Source organism: Saccopteryx bilineata, chromosome X (genome assembly GCF_036850765.1).
Source record: "Saccopteryx bilineata isolate mSacBil1 chromosome X, mSacBil1_pri_phased_curated, whole genome shotgun sequence".
In the NCBI taxonomy this organism is placed as follows: Eukaryota; Metazoa; Chordata; class Mammalia; order Chiroptera; family Emballonuridae; genus Saccopteryx; species Saccopteryx bilineata.
In genome coordinates, this window is record NC_089502.1 from 76,282,258 (window position 1) to 76,305,561 (window position 23,304).

Consider the following 23,304-nt stretch of genomic DNA (forward strand, 5'->3'; position numbering starts at 1 on the left):
GCTTCTAGCTCCTCCCCCCTTCTCTCTCTCTCTCTCCTCTCTCTCTCTCTCTCTGTCTCTCTCTCTCTGTCTCTCTCTGTCTCTCCCTCTCCTCTCTAAAATAAATAAATAATAAAAAAAAGTAAAAAAAAAAGACAATAAAAAAAAAAAAAGTTTAAGGTCTAACCAATTTGTTAAATCAGGTCCTGAACTCTACCTGAAAACACACTAGCAAATGTTCTTTATTACTGTATTTATTTGAAAACAATTAGTGTACAAAGTATTTCATATTTTAAATTTATCATTAATTCAAACAGGATCCCTTTCCTTTTCCTCATTTCCAGATTGGTTTTAATGATTGGGGTGTGACTGCATGTCACAGTTACATGGACTATGAAGCACCTTGTAAGTCTAGTGATAAATATCTTTTAAAGAACTGATATTCAACTTCACCCATGGTGGTGCAGTGAATAAAGCATCCACCTGGAATGCTGAGGTCACTGGTTCAAAACCCAGGGCTTGTCCAGTCAAGGCACATACAGGAAGCAACTACTATGAGTTGATGCTTCCATCTCCTCTCTCTCCAATAAATAAAATCTTAGAAAGAAAAAAAGAACTGATATTTAGTCATTTAAATAAACTGAATGGCTATTATGTGTCATTCTGAAGTTCCAGAGATACAAATATAAATATAAATAGTTCTAGCCTTCAAGGAGCTAGTAACTACGGGGTTTAGTCTCTTAGTTTCTTTTTTTTATTTTTTAACTTTAAAAATGAATTTATTGGGGTGATACTGGTTAATAAAATTATATAGGTTTCAGGTACATAATTCTATAATACATTATCTTATATATTGTATTGTGTGTTTATCACCCTAAGTCAAATTTGCATCCATCACTATCTCCCCTTGACCCACTTCTACCTCCCCCACCCCCAGTTCCCTTGGATAATCACTCTAGTGTTGTCTATGTGTTTTTCTTAATCCCTTCACCTTTTCTACCCTGTCACCTATCCTCCTCCCCTCTGACAGCTGTCAGTCTGTTCTCTGTATCTATGAGTCTGTTTCTATTTTGTTTGTCAGTTTACTTTATCCATTTAACTTTTTATTGTGGAAAATTTCAGGTCCTCCTGGTTTGCTTGGTGGTAGAGTGTCGATATGGTGTGTGGATGTCTCAGGTTTGATTCCTGGTCAGGGCACACAGGAGAAGCACCCATCTGCTTCTCCACCTCTCTCCGTCTCAATTCTCTCTCTCTCTCTCCCCTCATCCTTCAGCCATGGCTCAACTGAAGCAAGTTGGTGCTGGGTGCTGAGGATGGCTCCATGGCCTCCACCTGAGGTGCTAAGAAGAGCTCGGTTCCTGAGCAATAGCCCCAGATGGGCAGAGCATTGACCCCTAGTGTGCTTGCTGAGTGGATCTCTGCTGGGATGCATGTGGGAGTCTGTCTCTGACTCCCTTCCTCTCATTGAATAAAAGAAATCAAAGATGTTTATATATTAACAGATAAGAGTAATGGTACATGATCCCCATGTACCATTCAGGTACACAATTCTATAATACATTATCTTACATATTGTATTGTGTGTTTACCACCCTAAGTCAAATTTCTATAATTATTGACTCATATAATTATTGAGCTCTGTAATTATTGACTCATCATCACATTTACTTCATGATACCCTCCACTGACTCCTTTCCCTCCCATATTATTCTGAAGCAAATTCCAGACATCATATCATTTCATCCATAAATAGTTTAGGATGTGTCTCTATGAGACAAAGATTCTTTTAAGGAACATAACACTACCATTATATGCTTTAAAATTCATAATTTCTTATTATCATCAAATATTTGGTTATTAGTCAAATTTTCAATTGCCTAATATCTTTTTTTGTAGTTTGCCTGAGTTGCCTTCTAATAGATTCAATGAGCCTGTAAAGAGGCAAAACTTATATATGGTTGGGTAAAATTTGTATTATGAAAAAAAGCTGTCATCAATCCAATATTATCTAAGTAACAGATATTTCCCAAACAATTTAGTTGAAAAAAAAATATGTTGCCCTGGCCGGTTGGCTCAGTGGTAGAGCGTCGGCCTGGCGTGCGGAAGTCCCGGGTTCGATTCCCGGCCAGGGCACACAGGAGAGGCGCCCATCTGCTTCTCCACCCCTCCCCCTCTCCTTCCTCCCTGTCTCTCTCTTCCCTTCCCTCAGCCGAGGCTCCACTGGAGCAAAGATGGCCCAGGCGCTGGGGATGGCTCCTCGGCCTCTGCCCCGGGAGCTAGAGTGGCTCTGGTCGCAACAGAGCGACGCCCCGGAGGGGCAGAGCATTGCCCCCTGGTGGGCAGAGCGTCGCCCCCTGGTGGGTGTGCCGGGTGGATCCCGGTCGGGCACATGCGGGAGTCTGACTGTCTCTTCCTGTTTCCGGCTTCAGAAAAATACAGAAAAAAGAAAAAGAAAAAAGGAAAAAAAAAAGAAAAAAAATATGTTGTCTTCAGGTACAAATATATAAAACTAATGTGAAGCAGAGACACAAAAAGCAGAGTTTTGTATAAGTAAAGAATGTAGAGATGGTAGGATTTCTTTGAAAGGTAACCCTAATCAAGGCCTTGAATAGTTTTCTTTCAAATCATTAGGAGGTATTGAATTTTGTCAATGAAAAAAATCGGTGACCCAATTCTTCCACAAACTGTTAAGTTCTTGCTACTTTATACCACAGAAAATGTGAGCAGAAAGATATTTGAATATTCCTAGCTGAGCTGATACAGAATCAACAAGCCAACCAGGTTATATGCTTCTGTAGGAAAGGAAGGGATATGTCTATATTTAAGTCTCCTGTTAACAAAGAAACAGATGCCATTATCATAATAAAATCATTGTTAACAATGTTAACAGCTTAGTAAGTGCCTGACAGTCTTTTTAAAGTATGTTACATGTGTTTACTCATCCAGTCATCACAGCAACCCCCTAGAACAGGTACAATTATTATTCCCATTGTTCAGATGGGGAAACAGAAACCCAGGTCACACATCTATTAAGTGGCAGAACCAGGATCTAAAGCCAGGGAAATGGACCCCAGAGCCTGTATTGATCTTACCCACTGTCTTAATTTCTGTTTTTGTTTTTTTTTTTAATTTCTGTTTTAATAACTTACTTGTTTCTACATTCTGGCATTACAAAGACTCTTGGAACAATAAGGCGAAACAAACACCTGTATGATAAAGTAATATAAAAAGTGATGGTTAGAAAGAAACATGTGAAAGAATATATACCAAGTTATTAACATTGATTACTACAGGAGGCAGAAGTGAGAAAAGAAGGGTAAGGAGGAGATGAATTCTATTTTATTTACAATCTTTGTATTGATTTAATGATTATAATGAAAACATACCCATCTGTAACTTTGGAAGAGTAATTTAAATAAAATAATCTAAAAAGAAGTGTGATGCTCAGGGGAGGCTGCATGATGGTCTTACAAACTCAGAGACCTAAAGTAACTACATAAGATGGTCTGAAATGAAAACTTTCTACCTAAAAGCAGTTTCAAGGTGAGTACTCATGTCCTAAGGGTGTTTTTCTCTAACAAAGGTCCATGCTTACCTTAATCAGCCTGCCTGTTGTCTTTTGCATCTACATACCTAATAACATGCCTTTAAAATGTAAGGGTCATCTTTTCTGGCCCCCTCAGGGTAAGCATCCCACCAAAGCAAAAACCAACAAGCCTCCTCATTATTATTATTATCATGTCAATTAACTGTTAGCTATCTTATGCCTGCCTTTATAAAAGAAATTTCAGTATATACATTTTTGTTTTTTATTCAATCCAGAGATTTCCCCACTTTGCTTTCTCCCACACTTCCCTAATCTATATAACCTATCAATTTCATGTGGCCCCCTTACATCTCTCCCTTTGATTCTAATGTATAAAATAAGTGGTAAAAGTGTCATTTCCCAGAGCATTTTCTCAATCTGTTAAGACTTTGCTTCCTGTCAATTGTCAACAGTTTGGCTCAAATAAACTCATAAAAAATTCATACAGGTTTGGAAGTTTCTTACATTGACAACAGCATGGTGACTATAGTTAACAGTACTGTATTATATACTTGAAAGTTACTGAGAGAGTAAATAGTAAATGTTCTCACCACACCAAAAATAGTTGTAATTCTGTGAAGTGAAGAAGTGCTGACTAACCTTTTTGTGCTAACCATTTCACAATATATACATCTATTAAATCATAAGCTTGTAAATCTTTAATTTACAGAATGTTACTTGTCAATTATATCTCAATAATGGAAAAAGAATTTAAATACAAAAAAGTTGGTATAGTAGGCATTGACTCAGCCTGATCCCATCAGCACTATTTCAGCCAAGTTTCTAGACCAGGGGTCAGGAACCTATGGCTCACGAGCCAGATGCGGCTCTTTTGATGGCTGCATCTGGCTCGCAGACAAATCTTTAATAAAAAAAACCAATAACATTAAAAATATAAAACATTCTCATGTATTACAATCTATTCATTTCCTACCACTCATGTTCATGGTTGCGGGTGGCTGGAGCCAATCTCAGCTGTCCTCCGGGACACCACCAAATTTTTATTGAACAATGCATAACATATATGGGTCATTTTATGGCTCTCACGGAACTACATTTTAAAATATGTGGCGTTCATGGCTCTCTCAGCCAAAAAGGTTCCCGACCCCTGTTCTAGACCAAGGGTAAGATTCACAGAGGAAATCCTTTCCTGTGCATAGGAAATGGATTACTTACTTTAAAGCTGTCAATACTTGTTCTGGGTCTTCCGCACAGCGAGCTAAACAATCCAAAGCTTTTTCTGCCAACAGGTAGTGTTTATTCTAAAAACAAAAATATAGTATGTTAAATTACATCTCAAAGGGATATTTACAAAATTTTATCTATATTCCTGCCATTAAGGATAAGAAAAAAATCTAAACTTGTTCATTTTCTATTCTCAAAAGAGCTAAATTTTATCTATATTCCTGCACATTGAGGACAAGCAAAAATAAACTTGTTCATTTTGTATTCTCAAACTTGTGCATTTTGTATACTGCAAGATGGTAGAATAAAAATACAACTCATTGACAAAAACAAAAAAGGTTAATATTGGCCTCAGAAACCCACTCCTCCTTATCGAGAAACACTAATGGCCTTGGCCAACCTTGAATCCACTAGGACTAACCTTACTGTGTTCTTTATTCCTGTATATTAGCAGTAAGTAACCAAAGAACTCCAAACTCTCAGGTCATGCTCATTTTCAGTACCCAAATTTCCATAAGGCTCTGTAAATCCTTTACTTTGTCTTCTTTTTCCATTTTTTCCCAATTCCTCCAATCCTTCCCTGTGCTCTCTGGAATTCAGTCCATTATAGAAGAGATCTCCTCTAAGAGAAACCTCTTCCCTGAAAGTTCCTTCCGCATTCTTTCTCTAATGGAAATCTAGGTTTTTTTCAAGGACACTTTTCAGTGAGGCCCTCTCCAGTGGTGGCTGTTTTTCTCTCAACTTCTTTCTACCCCTAGATATGGAGATGGAATAGGCATTGTTTTTGCTTTTCACTGCTGCTTTAAAATCATTTCCCTTTTTCCTGCCTAAAATCTCCAGCTTTGAATTTCTTGTCATCAGATTATATAACCCACCATCCCTCATTGTGCAGTAATCTACTAGCTCTCAGGCTAATTCTTCACATTTCTTGATGACTTACATCCTACTCAGTTATTTTCTCCAAAAGCTACTCCTGTCTTAATTTTTCCCATTTTCAATGTATAGACAGACGACAATCCTAATACCTTAGCCTTTTATTCCTTTTAGTTCCACTCTGCCAGTGGTCGGTAAACCATGGCTCATGAGCCATATGCGGCTCTTTGGCCAGCTTAGGAGTACCTTAATTAAGTTAATAACAATGTACCTACCCATGTAGTTTAAGTTTAAAAAATTTGGCTCTCAAAAGGAATTGTTGTACTGTTACTACCTTAGCCATTCACTAGCACAGTCCTTCCCTGGACCCTGTCATTACTAATGACTGTAATCTTGACATATTCTCAATCAGGGCTGGAACTAGTGTGAGCCAGGTGGTGGAAATGAGACTCCTGGGCTTCAAATTTAAGGAAGCACTCACTTTCAGGGTTATGTAGACCAACTCTCCACCTGCATGATCCTAGAAGGGAGTGCTTTTTTGGATGCCTCCCTCACTCCCTTATCTTAGTACTGCACCCTGCCCTGTTCCATGTATTCTACCTTCTGACCACCACCTAACTTTCTAACTCACTCCCTCTACTATTCGAGCAATCCTTCAACTGCAGTAAGACCTCCAATCCACTGATGCTACTAATTTTTCACAGTCCCTCATCCCCTTGATATCCTCCTCTGCACCTACTTTAAATTCCATGGGGATTAGTTATAACCACTCCCTTGTTTCTTGATTTTCCTGCCCTTGTTTCACAGTATTCTTCTGACCAAAAATCACAAGCCTAGTTAAATCAAACTTTCTACTGACTATTCTACCTGCATCCATGCAGCTGAAAGTGGCTGGATAAAAACCCATACAATTATTTCCTTTTCTTTAAAACTTCATCAAATGACGCTTAATACTACCAAGGCAACCACAGCACATTACCTGCATCTTTACTCTCTAACTTACCCCCAACACCTCCTTTCCCATTGTATTTCTCAGGTGATGACCTTGTTCCCATTTCACTGAGAAAATTGAGGCAGCCAGAAAGAGAACTTCCACAGATTCCTACTCCCACATCTACTCACACCGCAGGAACCACACCACTCATCCTTCTCAACTGTGCACTGGAGAACAAATTTTTTTTTCATTTTCTGTTGCATGAGGTTTTAGAACTGTTTCTATATATTTTTGCATCACTGATTTCAAATCTGAAATCCGTTTTTTTGGTGCATGCTCTAGTTTTTATGCAATTTTAATTTATTTTTGTTAGTTAATGGCATGCATTGGTTTTTAAACTGGGAGTTAAAGGGCAACGACTCTTGGATTGAACATAACCACAAGGCAATTAATGTTTTACAAACATCACTTCTACACAATTGTAGTTGTTTTTAAATGTAAAAAATTATTATCTGATAAAAACACCCTCTTATTTTGTTTTAAGATTGAATCATGGCTTCTTCGAGTAGGCGTAAATGTAATATTCCTGACACCTTCTCTTATATATGTGGCTGTTACACATTTCAACATCAAAGGTGCAATATTTCATCATTTGTGACATGTGCATATACTGCCTATTTTCAAATTCCCCTTGGTGATCAAGACAAGAATTGGGCTCCTCATATTGTGTGTCATAATTGTGAGGAAATGCTTCGTGATTGGACAAAAGGAAAACGCAAAGGAATGCCTTTTGGTATTACCATGGTTTGGTGTGAACGTAAGGGCCACAGCAGTGACTGTTATTTCTGTCTGATCCATACAAAGGGCATCAGCAAGAAAAAATGGCATATGATCACATATCATAATATTCCTTCAGCAATACAACCTGAAACACTCCCGGTTCCAGTTTTCAATGGTTTTATTTCTTCTAAGGATGAAGAAAGTGAACACGGTGATCAAGTCTATTTTGATAAGATGCATGAGGAAATGACTGTAGAATCTGAAGGGTCTTCTTCTGATGCCAAGCAGTTATTAACCCCTCAGCAGTTTAGGCAACCCAAATTGAATGACTTAGTAAGAGATTTGGGCCTATCAAAGAAAGCAGCTGAGTTATTAGCCTCCAGGCTTCAAGAAAAGAATGTACTTCTGGCATGGCTGGTTGGCTCAGCGGTAGAGCGTCGGCCTGGCGTGCGGAGGACCCGGGTTCGATTCCCAGCCAGGGCACATAGGAGAAGTGCCCATTTGCTTCTCCACCCCCCCCCCCTCCTTCCTCTCTGTCTCTCTCCTCTTGCAGCCAAGGCTCCATTGGAGCAAAGATGGCCTGGGCGCTGGGAATGGCTCCTTGGCCTCTGCCCCAGGCGCTAGAGTGGTTCTGGTCTCGGCAGAGCGACGCCCCCCCCCCGGAGGGGCGGAGCATCGCCCCTGGTGGGCGTGCTGGGTGGATCCCGGTTGGGCGCATGCGGGAGTCTGTCTGACTGTCTCTCTCTGTTTCCAGCTTCAGAGAAAATACAAAAAAAAAAAAAAAAAGAAAGAAAAGAATGTACTTCACCGGTGATCTAAAGTATCCCATTTTAGGAAGCATGAACAAATTTTTGTGGACTTTTTTTCTGAAGACAAACATTTTGTTTACTGTCATGATATCAGTAGTCTTCTCAGCCAGCTAAGTGTTACCACTTACAGACCAACAGAATGGTGTCTATTTCTTGACAGCTCTAAACAGATTCTGAAATGTGTTCTCCTACACAACGGTAATGTTTATGTAGCGGTTCCAATTGCTTATTCAACTCATCTGCAAGAAGATTATAATGACATAAAAATTGTCCTCGACTTTCTGAAGTATGAGGAGAATAACTGGATCATTTGTGTGGATCTTAAAATGGTAAATTTCCTGCTAGGACAACAGAGAGGTTTCACAAAGTATCCTTGCTTTCTGTGTTTGTGGGACAGCCAAGCTCGGTAGAAACACTGGACACAGAAGGAGTGGCCGAAGCGTGAAGCTCTGAAAGTAGGGTTGCAAAATATTGTGAATGAACCTGTAGTTAATTGAGACAGGATCATTTTCCCCCATTTCACATCAAACTTGGCTTAATGAAGCAAGTTTGTTCAGGCTTTGAATAGAGAAAGTGAATGCTTTCAGCATATTATTTCTGCTTTTCCTGCCTTGTCTTTTGAGAAGATAAAAGCAGGTGTATTAAATGGACCTCAAATTCGAACTGTCATACATGACAAAGAATTTGCCAGGAAGATGAATAAGGAGGAGAAAGCAGCATGGCAGTCTTTTGTGGCAGTTACAAAGAACTTCCTTGGCAACAAAAAAGCAGAAAACTATGAACTTCTGGTTCAAAGGATGCTGTTGGCTTTCTGTGAATTGGATGTAACATAAGCATTAAGATTCACATCCTGAACAGTCACCTTGATAAGCTTCCCGAAAACCTTGGAGCTGTTAGTGATGAGCAGACTACTGCTGGAGCATCAAACGAGATTGTCCTCAACAAGTACACAAACGCAAGAGCTATAAACGCAAATTTTTGCCTGAATAAAATTTAAATAAGTTTTGTGCAAATTTTATGATTAAAATAAAGTGTTTTAATATGTTCTATTTCAAAATTGTAAAGAAATTCTGATGCAATATCTTTTAGTGTATTTACTGCATCATATAAATTATTATATTTTCACAAAATGATGCCCAAGAAGACATTCTACTTCATTATGTTAAACTAAATGTTGAAATTTTACAAAAAGATGAAAACCTAAAATCTTGAACTGCAAGAAAACTGTAGCTTACAGAGAAAAACTAATGTCAGATTTGAGACCAGCACCCTCAAACTGGTAAGAACAAGTGTTCTTGTGGATGCAACAAAAATTTTGTTCCCCAGTGTTATCCATGTTTCCCCTAAAACCAATCCCTAAACTAATACACCTCTGTCCATTACCTCTTGCCCATTTGAAGACATTGCTCTAACAATTCTCCTTTTTCTTTCCCACACTGTCAACTTTTTATCCTTACTTGGTTACTCCCACCACATTCTCATTTATCCCATCTCAGACAAACCTCTTGACCACATTTCTCTCACCAACTGCAAATATTGATCGACTTAGGACCTATGCAATTTACGATCATTAGACTTTACGACCACAATCACTAGCCACGTTTGCTCTGCGTCTGGCAGCACAAGCTTTGCCCAGCTGGGCGTACGACAGTGCGGACCAGCTTCCGGCAGCACTACCATCTCTGCGTGCACCATTTCAACTGTTATCCCAGACTCAGTACAGCAATTTGTGTTTTGTGTCTTGGATATTTTTCATCAAACCCCTCCCTAGATGTGTACCAAGAGGAAATTGTCTTTGCAAATATGAAACCAGTTGTACTGGTAATGCAGTTTTACTTAAACCTGATGAATGTAAAAATAAGAAACAAAATGGTGTAGAGATGATACAAATGGCATAAAATGAACAAAGAAAATTATGATACATAACAATAATGAAAGAAAATTATGATAAAATATGACTTAAAGATTTTTATAACATCATTTCACAGTACTGTACATATAGCTTACTCAACTTACGACCAAATCGTGTTACGACTGGTCTGTCCGAATCAATCGTGGTCGTAAGTCGAGCACTAGCTGTACAGCATAATTTCTTTTACTCCTTTTGTAGCAAACTCCTCTAAAGAGTTGTCTATATTTACTGTATCCAATTCCTTTCCTTCAATTCTCTCAAACCTACTCCAAATCAGGCTTCTGTCTTACCACTCTATCCAAATTGTTCTTAAGCTCACCAATGTCCTCCAAGTTGTAAACTTCAAAGGTCAACTCTCAATCCACAATATATCTGATCTATCAGCAACATTCAACATAGCTGACGACTCTTTTCTCCTTGAAACACATTGGCGTCCAGGGCACCATATAATTCTGTCTCCTCCTACTTCATGGGCCCCTCACTTTTATTCTCCTTTGCTGGTTCCTTTTCTTTTCCTCAAACAATTAATGTTTGAGGGCTCCAGGTTCAGTGTGTGGTCCTTTCTCTATGCTATGTATGTATACTCACTCTGTTGGTAATCACAATATGCCATCTATATATTAATGACTCTTATCAAACTTTTCGCTCCAGCTCAGACCTCTTTCCTAAACTCCAGAGTCATATATTCAACTGACTATTCATATCTCTATTTGGATGGCTAATAAACATCTCAAATGAATCATGTCCAAAACTGAACTCTTGATTTTCTCCCCAAACCTGCTCTGCCTTTCTTCATTCAGTTGATGGCAACTCTATTTCATGTCTTTCTCTCTCTCTTTTATTAAATAGTGAGTGTGAGAGAGACAGACAGACAGACAAACAGGGACAGCTAGACAAGAGGGAGAGAGATGAGAAGCATCAACTCATAATACTTGTAGCACCTTAGTTGTTCATTCATTGCTTTCTTATATGTGCCTTGACCAGGGTGCTCCAGCTGAGCCAGTGACCCCTTGCTCAAGCCAACGACCATGGGTCCATGTCTATGATCCCATGCTCCAAGCCAGAAAACCTGTGCTCAAGCTGGTGAGCCCACGCTCAAGGCACCCTCGGGGTTTAGAACCTGGGTCCTTTGAGTCCCAGGCTGATGCTCCACCCACTGTACTAGTGCCTGTTCAGGCTCATGTCTCTTTCTCTTACACTCTTCACCCAATCTACCAGCAAATACTGTTGTTTTTACATTAAAAATTAATCTAGATTCCACTATTTATCATTTATTTCCATTGTTATCTTCCTTATCTGAGTCGTCATCTTTTTCCTATAAACAGGTCTCCTTGCTTCCACCTTGGTTCTCTTATGGTCTAGTCTGAATACAACAGCTAGAGTATTTCTGTTAAATGAAAGTTAAAAAATGTCACTGTTGTAAACAACACTCCACTGGTCCCCCATTTCATTCCGAGTAAAAGTCAAAGTCCTTTTACTGGCCTATAAAGATCTACATCAGCGGTTCTCACCCCCAGCAGGGGTTGAACGACCAAAACACAGGGGTCGCCTAAAGCCATCGGAAAATACATATTTATTATACAATACATTTTAAAATAAAATGTATTTCCGATGGCTTTAGGCAACCCCTGTGTTTTGGTCGTTCGACCCCCGCCGGGGTCACAACCCACAGGTTGAGAACCCCTGATATCCAGATTCTCCATTACTCTGTGACTTCATCTCTTACTAATCCCATTTCACTCGAGCACACTTAGCTTCCTTGCTGTTCCTGCTACCTACCTTAGAGACTTTGTACTGGCTTTTCCCTCTGCCTAGAATATTCTCTGCCTTCACTGCCTATCCCTGTATATTTACAGGGCTAACTCCCTCACCAATTTCAAATCCTTGCACAAACGTCACCTTCTCAATAAGAACTATCCTCACTATCCTATTTAAAATAACTCATACCAATTCAGCCCACTTGCACTCCTGATCCTTTTTATTGTTCTATTTTTCTTTTCTTTTTTGTCTTTTTCCAAGAGGAGGGGAGATAGAGACACAGACTCCCGCATAAACCCCAACAGGGATCCACCCAGCAACCCCCGAGTGGGGCCAATGCTCTCTGCTCATCTGGGGTGATGCTTGCAACTGAGCTATTTTTAGCACCTGAGGCAGAGGCTCTACGAAGCCATCTTCAGTGCCTGGGTCTGATGCACTTGAAACAATTGAGCCATGGCTGCAAGAGGGGAAGAGAGAGAGAAAGAGAAGAGGGCAAAGAAGGGGGACGGGTAGAGAAGCGGACAGTCGCTTCTCCTGTGTGCCCTGACAGGGAATCAAGCCCAGGTCATCCACATGGCAGGCTGACACTCTACCACTGAGCCAATCAGCCAGGGCCCTTTTTCTTCTAAAAATTTTTTTAGATTTTATTCATTGATTTTAGAGAGGATAAAAGAAAGGGGAAGAAGAACAGGAAGCATCAACCCACAGCAGTTGCTTCTTATGTGTGCCTTGACCAAGCAAACCTGGAGTTTTGAACTGGTAACCTCAGTATTCTAGGTCGATTCTTTATCCACTGCACCATCACAGGTCTATTTTTTCTTTGTGACCTATTAACTTCTAACATGTTATATAAATTTGTTTAATGTTTATTATCTTCTCTCCTTCTGCTTGAATGTAAGCTACAAGAGGGCATATCATTGCTTCATTTACTTATTTATTCCAAGAGACTAAAACAATGCCTGGCACTTAGTAGGTGCTCAATAAATATTTACTGAATGAGTGATATCCCCACTAGCATTTCAAATGCCATTTATAAAGCAATTGCAGTGAGTAAAATCTGATTTCCACAGTTGTTCTTTTGTAGGTATATATTCAATTTCTTGGGTTTTGTCACCCATCCTCTACTTCAAATGACTTTTACGTTTCTTTTCTGATTCTTTTTCCTCATTAAAATCAACCTCCTGCCTGACCAGGCGGTGGCGCAGTGGATAGAGCATGGGACTGGGATGCAGAGGACCCAGGTTCGAGACAAGACCCCGAGGTCACCAGCTTGAGTGCAGGCTCATTTGGCTTGAGCAAAGCTCACCAGCTTGGACCCAAGGTCGCTGGCTTGAGCAAGGGGTTTCTGCTGAAGGCCTGTGGTCAAGGCACATATGAGAAAGCAATCAATGAACAACTAAGGTGTTGCAACAAAAAACTGATGATTGATGCTTCTCATCTCTCTCCGTTCCTATCTGTCTGTCCCTATCTATCCCTCTCTCTGAATCTGTCTCTGTAAAAAAAAAAAAGAAGCAACTTCCTTTTCAAAAGCACTGTTTCATAATTCCTCTGCTTTCCATATCAAATATAAATTTATAAACCTTCCTTCCTTCCTTTATTTATTTATTTATTTAATAAACCATCCTTTAAAAAGATATTTGCCTTTGGCTTCGCCACTACCAAATTTTTCTCATTTCCTCTCCTCCTCACCACCCTACACAAACATATCCTATATTTGCAGCTGTCAAATATTTTTCCTCCTCTAAGAGTTTTATTACCCCATTAATTAACATCAAGACACATCTCTTTCAAACTGTATTCAGTAACTACTTTGGGCAAGATATAGGTCTAGGTGCTAAAAATATGGTCCTCAAGGATCTCATAAGTGAATTTGGATAGATAAGCCATGCATTACTAATATAAGGCCATATATATTAATAAAGGCAAAATAACTAGCATACATTTTAAAAAATGGCTAAAGCACTAAGGACTAGAATTAATCTGAGAAGTCTCTGAAGTGGAGGGAAATCTTAGGTTGAACTTTTAAAAGGGTAGCATTTAAATAAGCAAGAACATTTTTCAAAGGATGGGATGGTATAAACACAAGGAAAAAGTAATGGGATTATCCTGTTTGAGAGACATTATGTTTGGAGTGATGAAGGGTTTATGTCTCTACCATTATAAATTCTGTGGCTAAGGCTTATATTACTGTGATGAATAGATGTAGATATGAATAAAACCAACTCCATCTCTGTGTCCTGGATTTCATTTCACTTTTAAGTTTCATGCTGTGACCTTTGACCAACATCACTGTCAAAGCATATCAAAGCTTTCTAACTGATGATTATATGTATTCTTTAAAACATATTATTATAGGTATTCTTTAAATATTTATTGGAATAGCCAAAATGATATCAACTAAGATAAATACCAAATTGGTAATAGTAACAATTACACACAATAATTTATCAGAAGATCACCAGGAGGTATGGCCTGTAGCACTATTGCATTCTTTCTCCCTTTGTCCTGTCAGTCATTAGTACTCAATTATACAACAAAAAAAGTAAAGTAACAAGGATCCAGTAATGGAGAATAATCTGTGTAGAATTAGTGGGACAACTGTTACAATCTGACACAATCTTCCCATGAGTAAATTACCCCTTAATAAATTCTGTTATATTCTATGGAGTTGCCTGCTTTATTTTTCAGTCTTAAGATACCTTCTCGGCCCTAGCCGGTTGGCTCAGCGGTAGAGCGTTGGCCTAGCGTGCGGAGGACCCGGGTTCGATTCCCGGCCAGGGCACACAGGAGAGGCGCACATTTGCTTCTCCACCCCTCCGCCGCGCTTTCCTCTCTGTCTCTCTCTTCCCCTCCCGCAGCCAGGGCTCCATTGGAGCGGGGATGGCCCGGACGCTGGGGATGGCTCTGTGGCCTCTGCCTCAGGCACTAGAGTGGCTCTGGTCGCAACATGGCGACGCCCAGGATGGGCAGGGCGTCGCCCCCTGGTGGGCAGAGCGTTGCCCCATGGTGGGCGTGCCGGGTGGATCCCGGTAGGGCGCATGCGGGAGTCTGTCTGACTGTCTCTCCCTGTTTCCAGCTTCAGAAAAATGAAAAAAAAAAAAAAAAGATACCTTCTCATTTGCTCAACCATTGGACATAAGATGATGGCATAGGAGAGTAATATGAGATAAAGCAACTAAGACCAGAATGTTACAAGTAAAAAAACAGGGGTGCTTTTATGTTTTGCTTCTAAACTAAAATTTTTTTGTGGTTAAGAGCTGAAAAAGTCCACCAAGATTTATGCTGGTCCTCCCCCACAACTGATGAGAAAAGAAGTATTTTGGACTAGCCTTTGGTAGTGCAGTGGATAAAGCATGAACCTGGAATGCTGAAGTCGCTGGTTAGAAACCCTGGGCTTGCCTGGTCAAGGCACATACAAGAAGCAATCAGTGAACAACTAAAGCAACTATGAGTTGATACTTCTCACTCCGCACCCCCCCTTATAAAATCAATAAATAAAAAATGTTTTTTTAAAAAAGAACTATTTTGACTTTGGCTGATGGGCACACGACACAATGAATAGTTTACATGCTATGGAGATGTATACTTGAAACCTATATGTTCCTATGGATCAATGTCAGCCCATTAAATTTAATTTCTAAATAAAAGACCCCAGAAAATTAAAAAGGAAAAGAACTAAAAAGGTCTACAAGAATTGTTTTTCTTCTTTTTACATGGACAGAGAGAGAGTCAGTTAGAAGGATAGATAGGGACAGACAGGAAGAGAGAGAGATGAGAAGCATCAATCATCAGTTTTTCGTTGTGACATCGTAGTTGTTCATTGATTGCTTTCTCATATGTGCCATGACCACAGGCCTTCAGCAGACTGAGTAACCCCCCGCTCGAGCCAGTGACCTTGGGTCCATGCTAGTGAGCTTTTTGCTCAAGCCAGATGAGCCCATGCTCAAGCTGGCAACCCCGGGGTCTTGAACCTGGGTCCTTCCGCATCCCAGTCTGACGCTCTATCCACTGCGCCACCGCCTGGTGAATTTTTAAACTCTTTATTTCCCGCCAAATTAATGAGAAAAATAGTTTCTTAATAGATAACTATTGTATTTGTTTGCCTGGCACAGTATTTTAAATTTGGTGTTTCTTTTAAAAATTTTGTTACATTTCCTTTTTTCTGTGGTTGTTTTTTTTTTTGTGTGTGTGTGTGTGTGACAGAGACAGAGAGGGACAGATAGGGACAGACAAACAGGAAGGGAGAGAGATGAGAAACATCAATTCTTCATTGCAGTTCCTTAGTTGTTCACTGATTGATTTCTCATATGTGCCTTGACCGGGGGCTACAGCAGACCAAGTGACCCCTTGCTCGAGCCAGCCACCGTGGGCTCAAGCTGGTGAGCCTTGCTCAAACCAGATGATCCCATGCTCAAGCTGGCGACCTCGGGGTCTTGAACCTGGGTCCTCCACATCCCAGTCCAATGCTCTATCCACTGCACCACCACCTGGTCAGGCTTTTTTCTGTAGTTTTAAGCACAAATCTACCTCACTGTTTCAGTTACTTTACATTATAAAGTAATGAAGAGCCTGGCCAGGTGGTGGCACAGTGGATAAACTGTCAGGCTAAGATACTGAAGACACAGGTTCAAAACCCTGAGGTTGCCGCCTTGATCAAGGGCTCATTTGGCTTGAGTGCGGGGCCGTCAGCTTGAGCATGGGATCGTAGACATAAACCCATGTTCGCTAGCTTGAGCCCAAAGATTGCTGATTTGAAGCTCAAGGTCACTGGCTCAGCTGGAGCCCCCCCCTGCACCCCTCCCCCATCAAAGCACATATGAGAAGCAATCAATGAACAACTAAGGTGCCGCAAGTATAAGTTGATGCTTCTCATCTCTCCCTTTCTGTCTGTCTGTCTGTCTCTCTCTCTCTCTCAAAAACAAAAAGTAATGAGAAGAGAAATAAGACAATTCTACAACCAAGCTTGGTGTGAAAATATGAGGAAAACCAGTAGAGGAAGTAAAGAAAAGGCTCTCCTGTGCCTACCTGACAATAATTCCATTAATTGTCTCTCTAATGAAAAAGAGATAAAATTTTCATAAATGGATACACAAGAGTTACCTCTAGGGCAAACTGGGCAGCTAAATTCAGAAGCTTGAGTAGGTCTTTCCTGTCTGGTGCGTTGACCACCATTGACCTCTCTAAACCAATAATTGACTGCACAGCTGAAAAACAAGAAAACAGTTCAAACCATGAGACATTCTTATCAAAGATAATAGCTATCAATGGTTAATTATATCACAATGACCACCTCACACTGTTAGACTAGCTGTTATCAACAAGACTGGTAATAACAAGTGTTGGAGAGGCTGTGGAAAAAAAGGAACCCGCATTCACTGCTGGTAGCAATGTAGATTAGTACAACCATTATAAAAGGAAGTATGGTGGTTCCTCAAAAAATTAAGACTAGAGGCCCTGGCCGGTTGGCTAAGCGGTACAGCGTCGGCCTAGCGTGAGGAGGACCCAGGTTCGATTCCTGGCCAGGGCACACAGGAGAAGTGCCCATTTGCTTCTCCACCCCTCCGCCGCGCTTTCCTCTCTGTCTCTCTCTTCCCCTCCTGCAGCCAAGGCTCCATTGGAGCAAAGATGGCCCGGGTACTGGGGATGGCTCTGTGGCCTCTGCCTCAGGCGCTAGAGTGGCTCTGGTCGCAACATGGCGACGTCCAGGATGGGCAGAGCATTGCCCCCTGGTGGGCAGAGCGTCGCCCCTGGTGGGCGTGCCGGGTAGATCCCGGTCGGGCACATGCGGGAGTCTGTCAGACTGTCTCTCCCTGTTTCCAGCTTCAGAAAAATGAAAAAAAAATTAAGACTAGAACTACTATATGACCCAGCAACCCCTCTACTGGGTATATACCCCCAAAAGTAAAAAACATTGGTACGTAAAGACACATGCACCCCCATGTTCATTGCAGCATTATTCACAGTGGCCAAGACATGGAAACCACCAAAGTGTCCCTCAATAAAGGACTAGAAAAAGATGATGTGGTACATATATACAATGGAATACTACTCAGCCATAAGAAATGATGACATAGTTACATTTACAACAATGTGCATAGACCTTGATAACATTATACTGAGTGAAATAAGTAAATCAGAAAAAGCTAAGAACTATATGATTTCACGTATAGGTGGAATATAAAACTGAGACTCATGGACATAGACAAAAGTGAAGTAGTTACCAGGGGGAAGGGGATGTGGGGGAGGGAGACAGGGGAGGGGGTGGGGGAAAGGTATAAAGAGGGACAAATATAAGGTTATGGAAAATAATTTGACTTTGGGTGATGAGTTCAACAGTTCAAATGCTATAGAAATGTTTACCTGAAATTTGTTATCTAATTGATCAATTTCACCATGTTAAAGTTAATTTTCTAAATAAAATTTAAAAATTAAAAACATTGTATCACAATGACTTTGGAACTCATTTTATGAATACTGATATCTTTAAAATATTAGTTAATTTTCATAGTCATCTAAATTGCTAAACTGTCAAGGAGGACTGAAATGTCAGAAAAATACCCAACTGAGCAATTTACATCTGTGACTTTATCTTATGGATATATATATACAAAAGTAAACATATAAAATATGTTTATCCAGGCACTGTCAGGTTGGCTCAGTTAATGGAGCTTTGGCCTGGTGTGCAGACATCCCAGGTTATTTTTTTTAAAATTTTCTTTTAAATTTATTTATTGATTTTTAGAGAGAGAGAGAGAGAAGGGGAAAGGAGCAAGAAGCATCAACTCTCATATGTGCCTTGACCAGGCAAGCCCAGAGTTTTGAACAAGTGACCTCAGTATTCCAGGTGGACGCTTTATACACTGCGCCACCACAGGTCACCACTGCGCCATCACCCGGGTTTGATCCTCGGTCAGGTCACATATGAGAAGTGACCATCTGCTTATCTTCCCCTCCCTTAACCCTTCCTGTAGCCACTGGCTCAACTGGTTTGAGCATGGCCCTGGGTGCTGAGGATGGCTCAGCTGGTCTGAGCTCATTGGTCCCAGAAAGGGATTGTAGTAGATCTTGATCGGGGCACATGTGGGAGTGTACCTCACTATCTCTCCTCCTTTCACCTAAAACAAAACAAAACAAAAAACAAGCAAACAAAAACTTAATTATAAAATTCATAAAGATATACAAAGGACTTCAATAGCCAAAACAGTTTGAAAGAGAACAAAGTTGGAGGACTAATACTGCATGATTTCAAATTTATTATATAGCTATACTAATCAAGACAGTGTGAGAGCCTGACCAGGCGGTGGCGCAATGGATGATATGGTTCAAGACCCTGAGGTCTCCAGCTTGAACACGGGCTCATCTGGTTTGAGCGAAAGCTCGCCAGCTTGGACCCAAGGTCGCTGGCTCGAGCAAGGGGTTACTCGGTCTGCTGAAGGCCCGCGGTCAAGGCACATATGAGAAAGCAATCAATGAACAACTAAGGTGTCACAACGAAAAGCTGATGATTGATGCTTCTCATCTCTCTCCATTCCTGTCAGTCTGTCCCTATCTATCCCTCTCTCTGACTCTATCTCTGTCTCTGTAAAAAAAAGAAAAAAAAGAGTGTGAGAATGGTGTAAAAATAGATGACTAGACTAATGGGACAGAATGAAGAGTCAGGAAAGAGACTGACATACCTGACACATGTATGACGAGTAATTTTTCACTAGAGGTGCAAATGCAATTCAATTCAGAAAGGATAGTTTTTAAAATGAATGATGCTGGAATGATTGGATAAATATGTGTAAAAGAATGAACTTCAATCCATACCTTAAACTGAATACAAAAATTAATGCAAATTTAATTATAGACCTAATCCTACTCCTGAACATAAAAGTGTAAAATTTCTTGAAGGAAACATAAGACAAAAATTTTTTTTGTTGACAGAGACAGAGAGAGGGACAAATAGGGACAGACAGGCAGGAAGGCAGAGAAATGAGAAGCATCAATTCTTTGTTGTGGCACCTTAGTTGTTCATTGATTGCTTTCTCATCTGTGCCTTGACTGTGGGGCTACAGCAGATGGAGTGACCCTTGCTCAAGCCAGCGACTTTGGGCTCAAGCTGGTGACGTCAGGGTTTCGAACCTGGGTCCTCCGCATCCCAGTCCCACGCTCTATCCACTGCCGCCTAGTCAGGCAGGACAAAAAAAATTTTAATGTTTATTTTTTTATTGATATTAGAGAGAGAGGAAGGGGGAGAGGGGGAAAGAGGAAGGAGGAGAGAGGGAGAGGGAAGGGAGAGAGAGAAAGAGAGAGAGACAGAGAGACATGGGAGCATCAGTCTCTTCCTATATGTGCTCTGATCAAGGATTGAACCAGTAACCTCTGCTCTTCTGGACAATGCTCTAACAAACCAAACTATCTTGCTAAGGCAGAAGAAAATTTTTGTGACTTTGGATTAATCAAAGGTTTCTTAGATATAATACCAAAAGCACAATCCATAAAAGATTAAATAAAACGATAAATTTGACATTGTCAAATTTTTCATGAAAGACTGAAAGAAAGAAAAATTTATAAAACGCTTATCTGATAATCTGTCTAGAACAAAGAACTCATAAAACTCAATAATAACAAAATAAAGTTCCCTATAGAAAACTGAATAAACTGCAGGCACAAAAGCTAGGAAACTATGCTTAATTTAATGGAAAAGACACATGACCAATACGGTGAGATTCAAGTGAATAATTCCAACGCTGTCAAATTTTGGAGATTAAACTCCTTTTCAAGACCTAATAATCTCTCACCAATCACCTCCCAAATAAGTGAAAATAGTCAAAAGGTACCCTGGAGATTTCTATTCTCTAAAGACAATACTTTCTTTTTTTTTTTTTTTTTTTTTTTTACAGAGACAGAGAGAGTCAGAGAGAGGGATAGACAGGGACAGACAGACAGGAACAGAGAGAGATGAGAAGCATCAATCATTAGTTTTTCGTTGTGCATTGCAACACCTTAATTGTTCATTGATTGCTTTCTCATATGTGCCTTGACCACGGGCCTTCAGCAGACTGAGTAACCCCTTGCTTGAGCCAGCGACCTTGAGCTCAAACTGGCGACCTTGGGGTCTTGAACCTGGGTCGTCTGCATCCTAGTCCGACGCTCTATCCACTGCACCACCACCTGATGAGGCCTCCATAGATCTTTAAACTTAATTTTTAAATAGGTTGGCTCCAATAACCCAAAGTACAAAAAAGTATACCGTGACCAGATTTTCCCTCCAATTTCTGTCCCACATCTACCAAGATCCTATTGCCTCAAAAGGTACCCTCTGCTCGTTCATTCTTACATAACCTTCCATACTTTCTTTTTGCATGGTTGTATTATATTTTCTATAGGAAAGCTAAAACACATATATGTATATGTGTATAGACACACACATATGCACATAACTTCATTGTCTTAAAAACAATGTTTCTTTTTCTATTATGGTCAAAAAGAATTATTTTTATTCTTTGTGTTAACAGTCAAATGTAACTCATAAATAACTTTTATACCTTGCTCAAAGTTGCCATCTAAGACTGCGATCTTGAATATATAGAAATAAGTGAAAATATTTTCAGGATCAAGTTGTTGAGCTTCCGCCATTACTTCTTTGGCCTGAAAAATAAAAGATTGAGTTTCTTATATAAAAGCTTTAAGGAAGACCTTACTGTGTTTTGCTAATTTTATTAACATAGTCACAATGGCTGAGTTATACTCATGATAAAAAGACATGAACCTAAGAAAAGTCTTTAAAAAACTGTTTTCTTAAAATGCTAAAGACACAGTGAGTTCTGCTTTTGAAAATTGGGTGCATTATATATGTCAGACCAACCCTCCTACTGAAAACACACGTTAGATAACATTTTTTAATTCCAAAGGCAATTGAGAATATATGTAAAGTAATTACCAAAGAAATTCTAAGAAAAAGTAAGTCCCCAGAGAAATAAGCAGAGAATTAATGCCATTATTTTTCTGGTGAATATTAGTAAATCCTGACAAATGTTAACTTCAGTTTTAATAGACCCCACTAAGTCAAGCAAACAGACATCAAAACCTAAGGAGTTACACTCTTAGGCCAAGGGCAAACCAGAAGTAAACTCACTCCTACCAACATCCCCAGGGGACTATAAAAATATTATCTTGGTTGTGAAAAGAATGCAGAAAAATAAGGGTGAGGAAACCCAATCTCTGAGGTGTAATACTAGGGAAAGGGAAAGGAAAGGAAAAAGAAAGTTGGAAAACTTATCCTTCCTAATTTCAAAACTTACTACAAAGCTATAGTAATTAATATAATGTGGTACTGGAAAAAGAACAGACATATAGACTAATGAAATAGAAAACCCAGAAATAAACCCTCACCAATATAGCCAAATAACTTTTGCCTAGGGTGCCAAGACCATTTAATGGAAAAAGGCCAGTTTTTTCAACAAATGATGCTGGGGAAACATGATACCCACATGCAAAAGAGTGAAGCCAGACCCATACCTTACACCAGGGGTCAGGAACCTTTTTGGTTGAGAGAGCCATGAACGTCACATATTTTAAAATGTAATTCCGTGAGAGCCATACAACGACCCGTGTACAATATGCATTATCCAATAAAAATTTGGTGTTGTCCTAGAGGACAGCTGTGATTGGCTCAAGCCACTCGCAACCATGAACATGAGCGGTAGGAAATGAATGGATTGTAATACATGAGAATGTTTTATATTTTTAATGTCATTATTATTTTTTAATAAGATTTGTCTGCGAGCCAGATGCAGCCATCAAAAGAGCCACATCTGGCTCGCGAGCCATAAGTTCCCGACCCCTGCCTTACATACACCATATACAAAAATTAATCCAAAATGGATGTTAAAACTAGAATTATAAAAGTCTTAGATTAAAACATAGGGGGAACCCTTTATAACATTAAATTTGGCAGTGATTTTTTTTGGATATGAACACCAAAAGGATAGGCAACAAAATAAAAACGTGGTATTTGGAGTCCATTAAATTTAAATAGTGTTAGTGCTGCAAAGAACACTAACCAAAAAAGGGAAAAGAGAACCCATAAAATGGGGGGAAATATCTCTCAGTTATATATTGGTAATGGTTAATATCCAGAACACATAAAGAATTCCTATAATTCAACAACTAAAAAATAGACAAATTTTAAAAAGGGCAAAAGAACTTGACATTTTTCCAAAGAAGATACACAAATTGCCAATATACACATGAAAAGGTTTTCAGCATCACCACTCATTAGGGAAATGCAAATAAAAAACATTAGAGACCACTTCACACCCATTAGGGTGGTTATCACCCCCCCCAAATAACACTAGAAAATAAGTATTAATCAATGTAGAGAAATTTGAACACCTGTGCGTTTCTAGTATAAACATAAAATGGCGTAGCCACTATGGAAAACAGTGTGGCTGTTTCTTAAAATGTTAAACATAAAATTACCATAAGATCCAACAATTCTACT

General features: G+C 39.7%; 1 protein-coding gene across 1 annotated transcript in view; it reads right to left on the reverse strand.

The window, feature by feature from the left end:
- TEX11 (testis expressed 11) overlaps positions 1–23,304 on the reverse strand; it is a 177,839-nt gene that overhangs the window by 46,191 nt on the left and 108,344 nt on the right. The window contains exons 16-19 of the mRNA XM_066250480.1: positions 21,347–21,449; positions 16,917–17,020; positions 4,742–4,827; positions 3,129–3,185 (exon numbers count right to left, since the gene is read on the reverse strand). Coding sequence (XP_066106577.1) covers positions 3,129–3,185; positions 4,742–4,827; positions 16,917–17,020; positions 21,347–21,449 — 350 coding nt within the window. The remainder of the gene's footprint in view (positions 1–3,128; positions 3,186–4,741; positions 4,828–16,916; positions 17,021–21,346; positions 21,450–23,304) is intronic.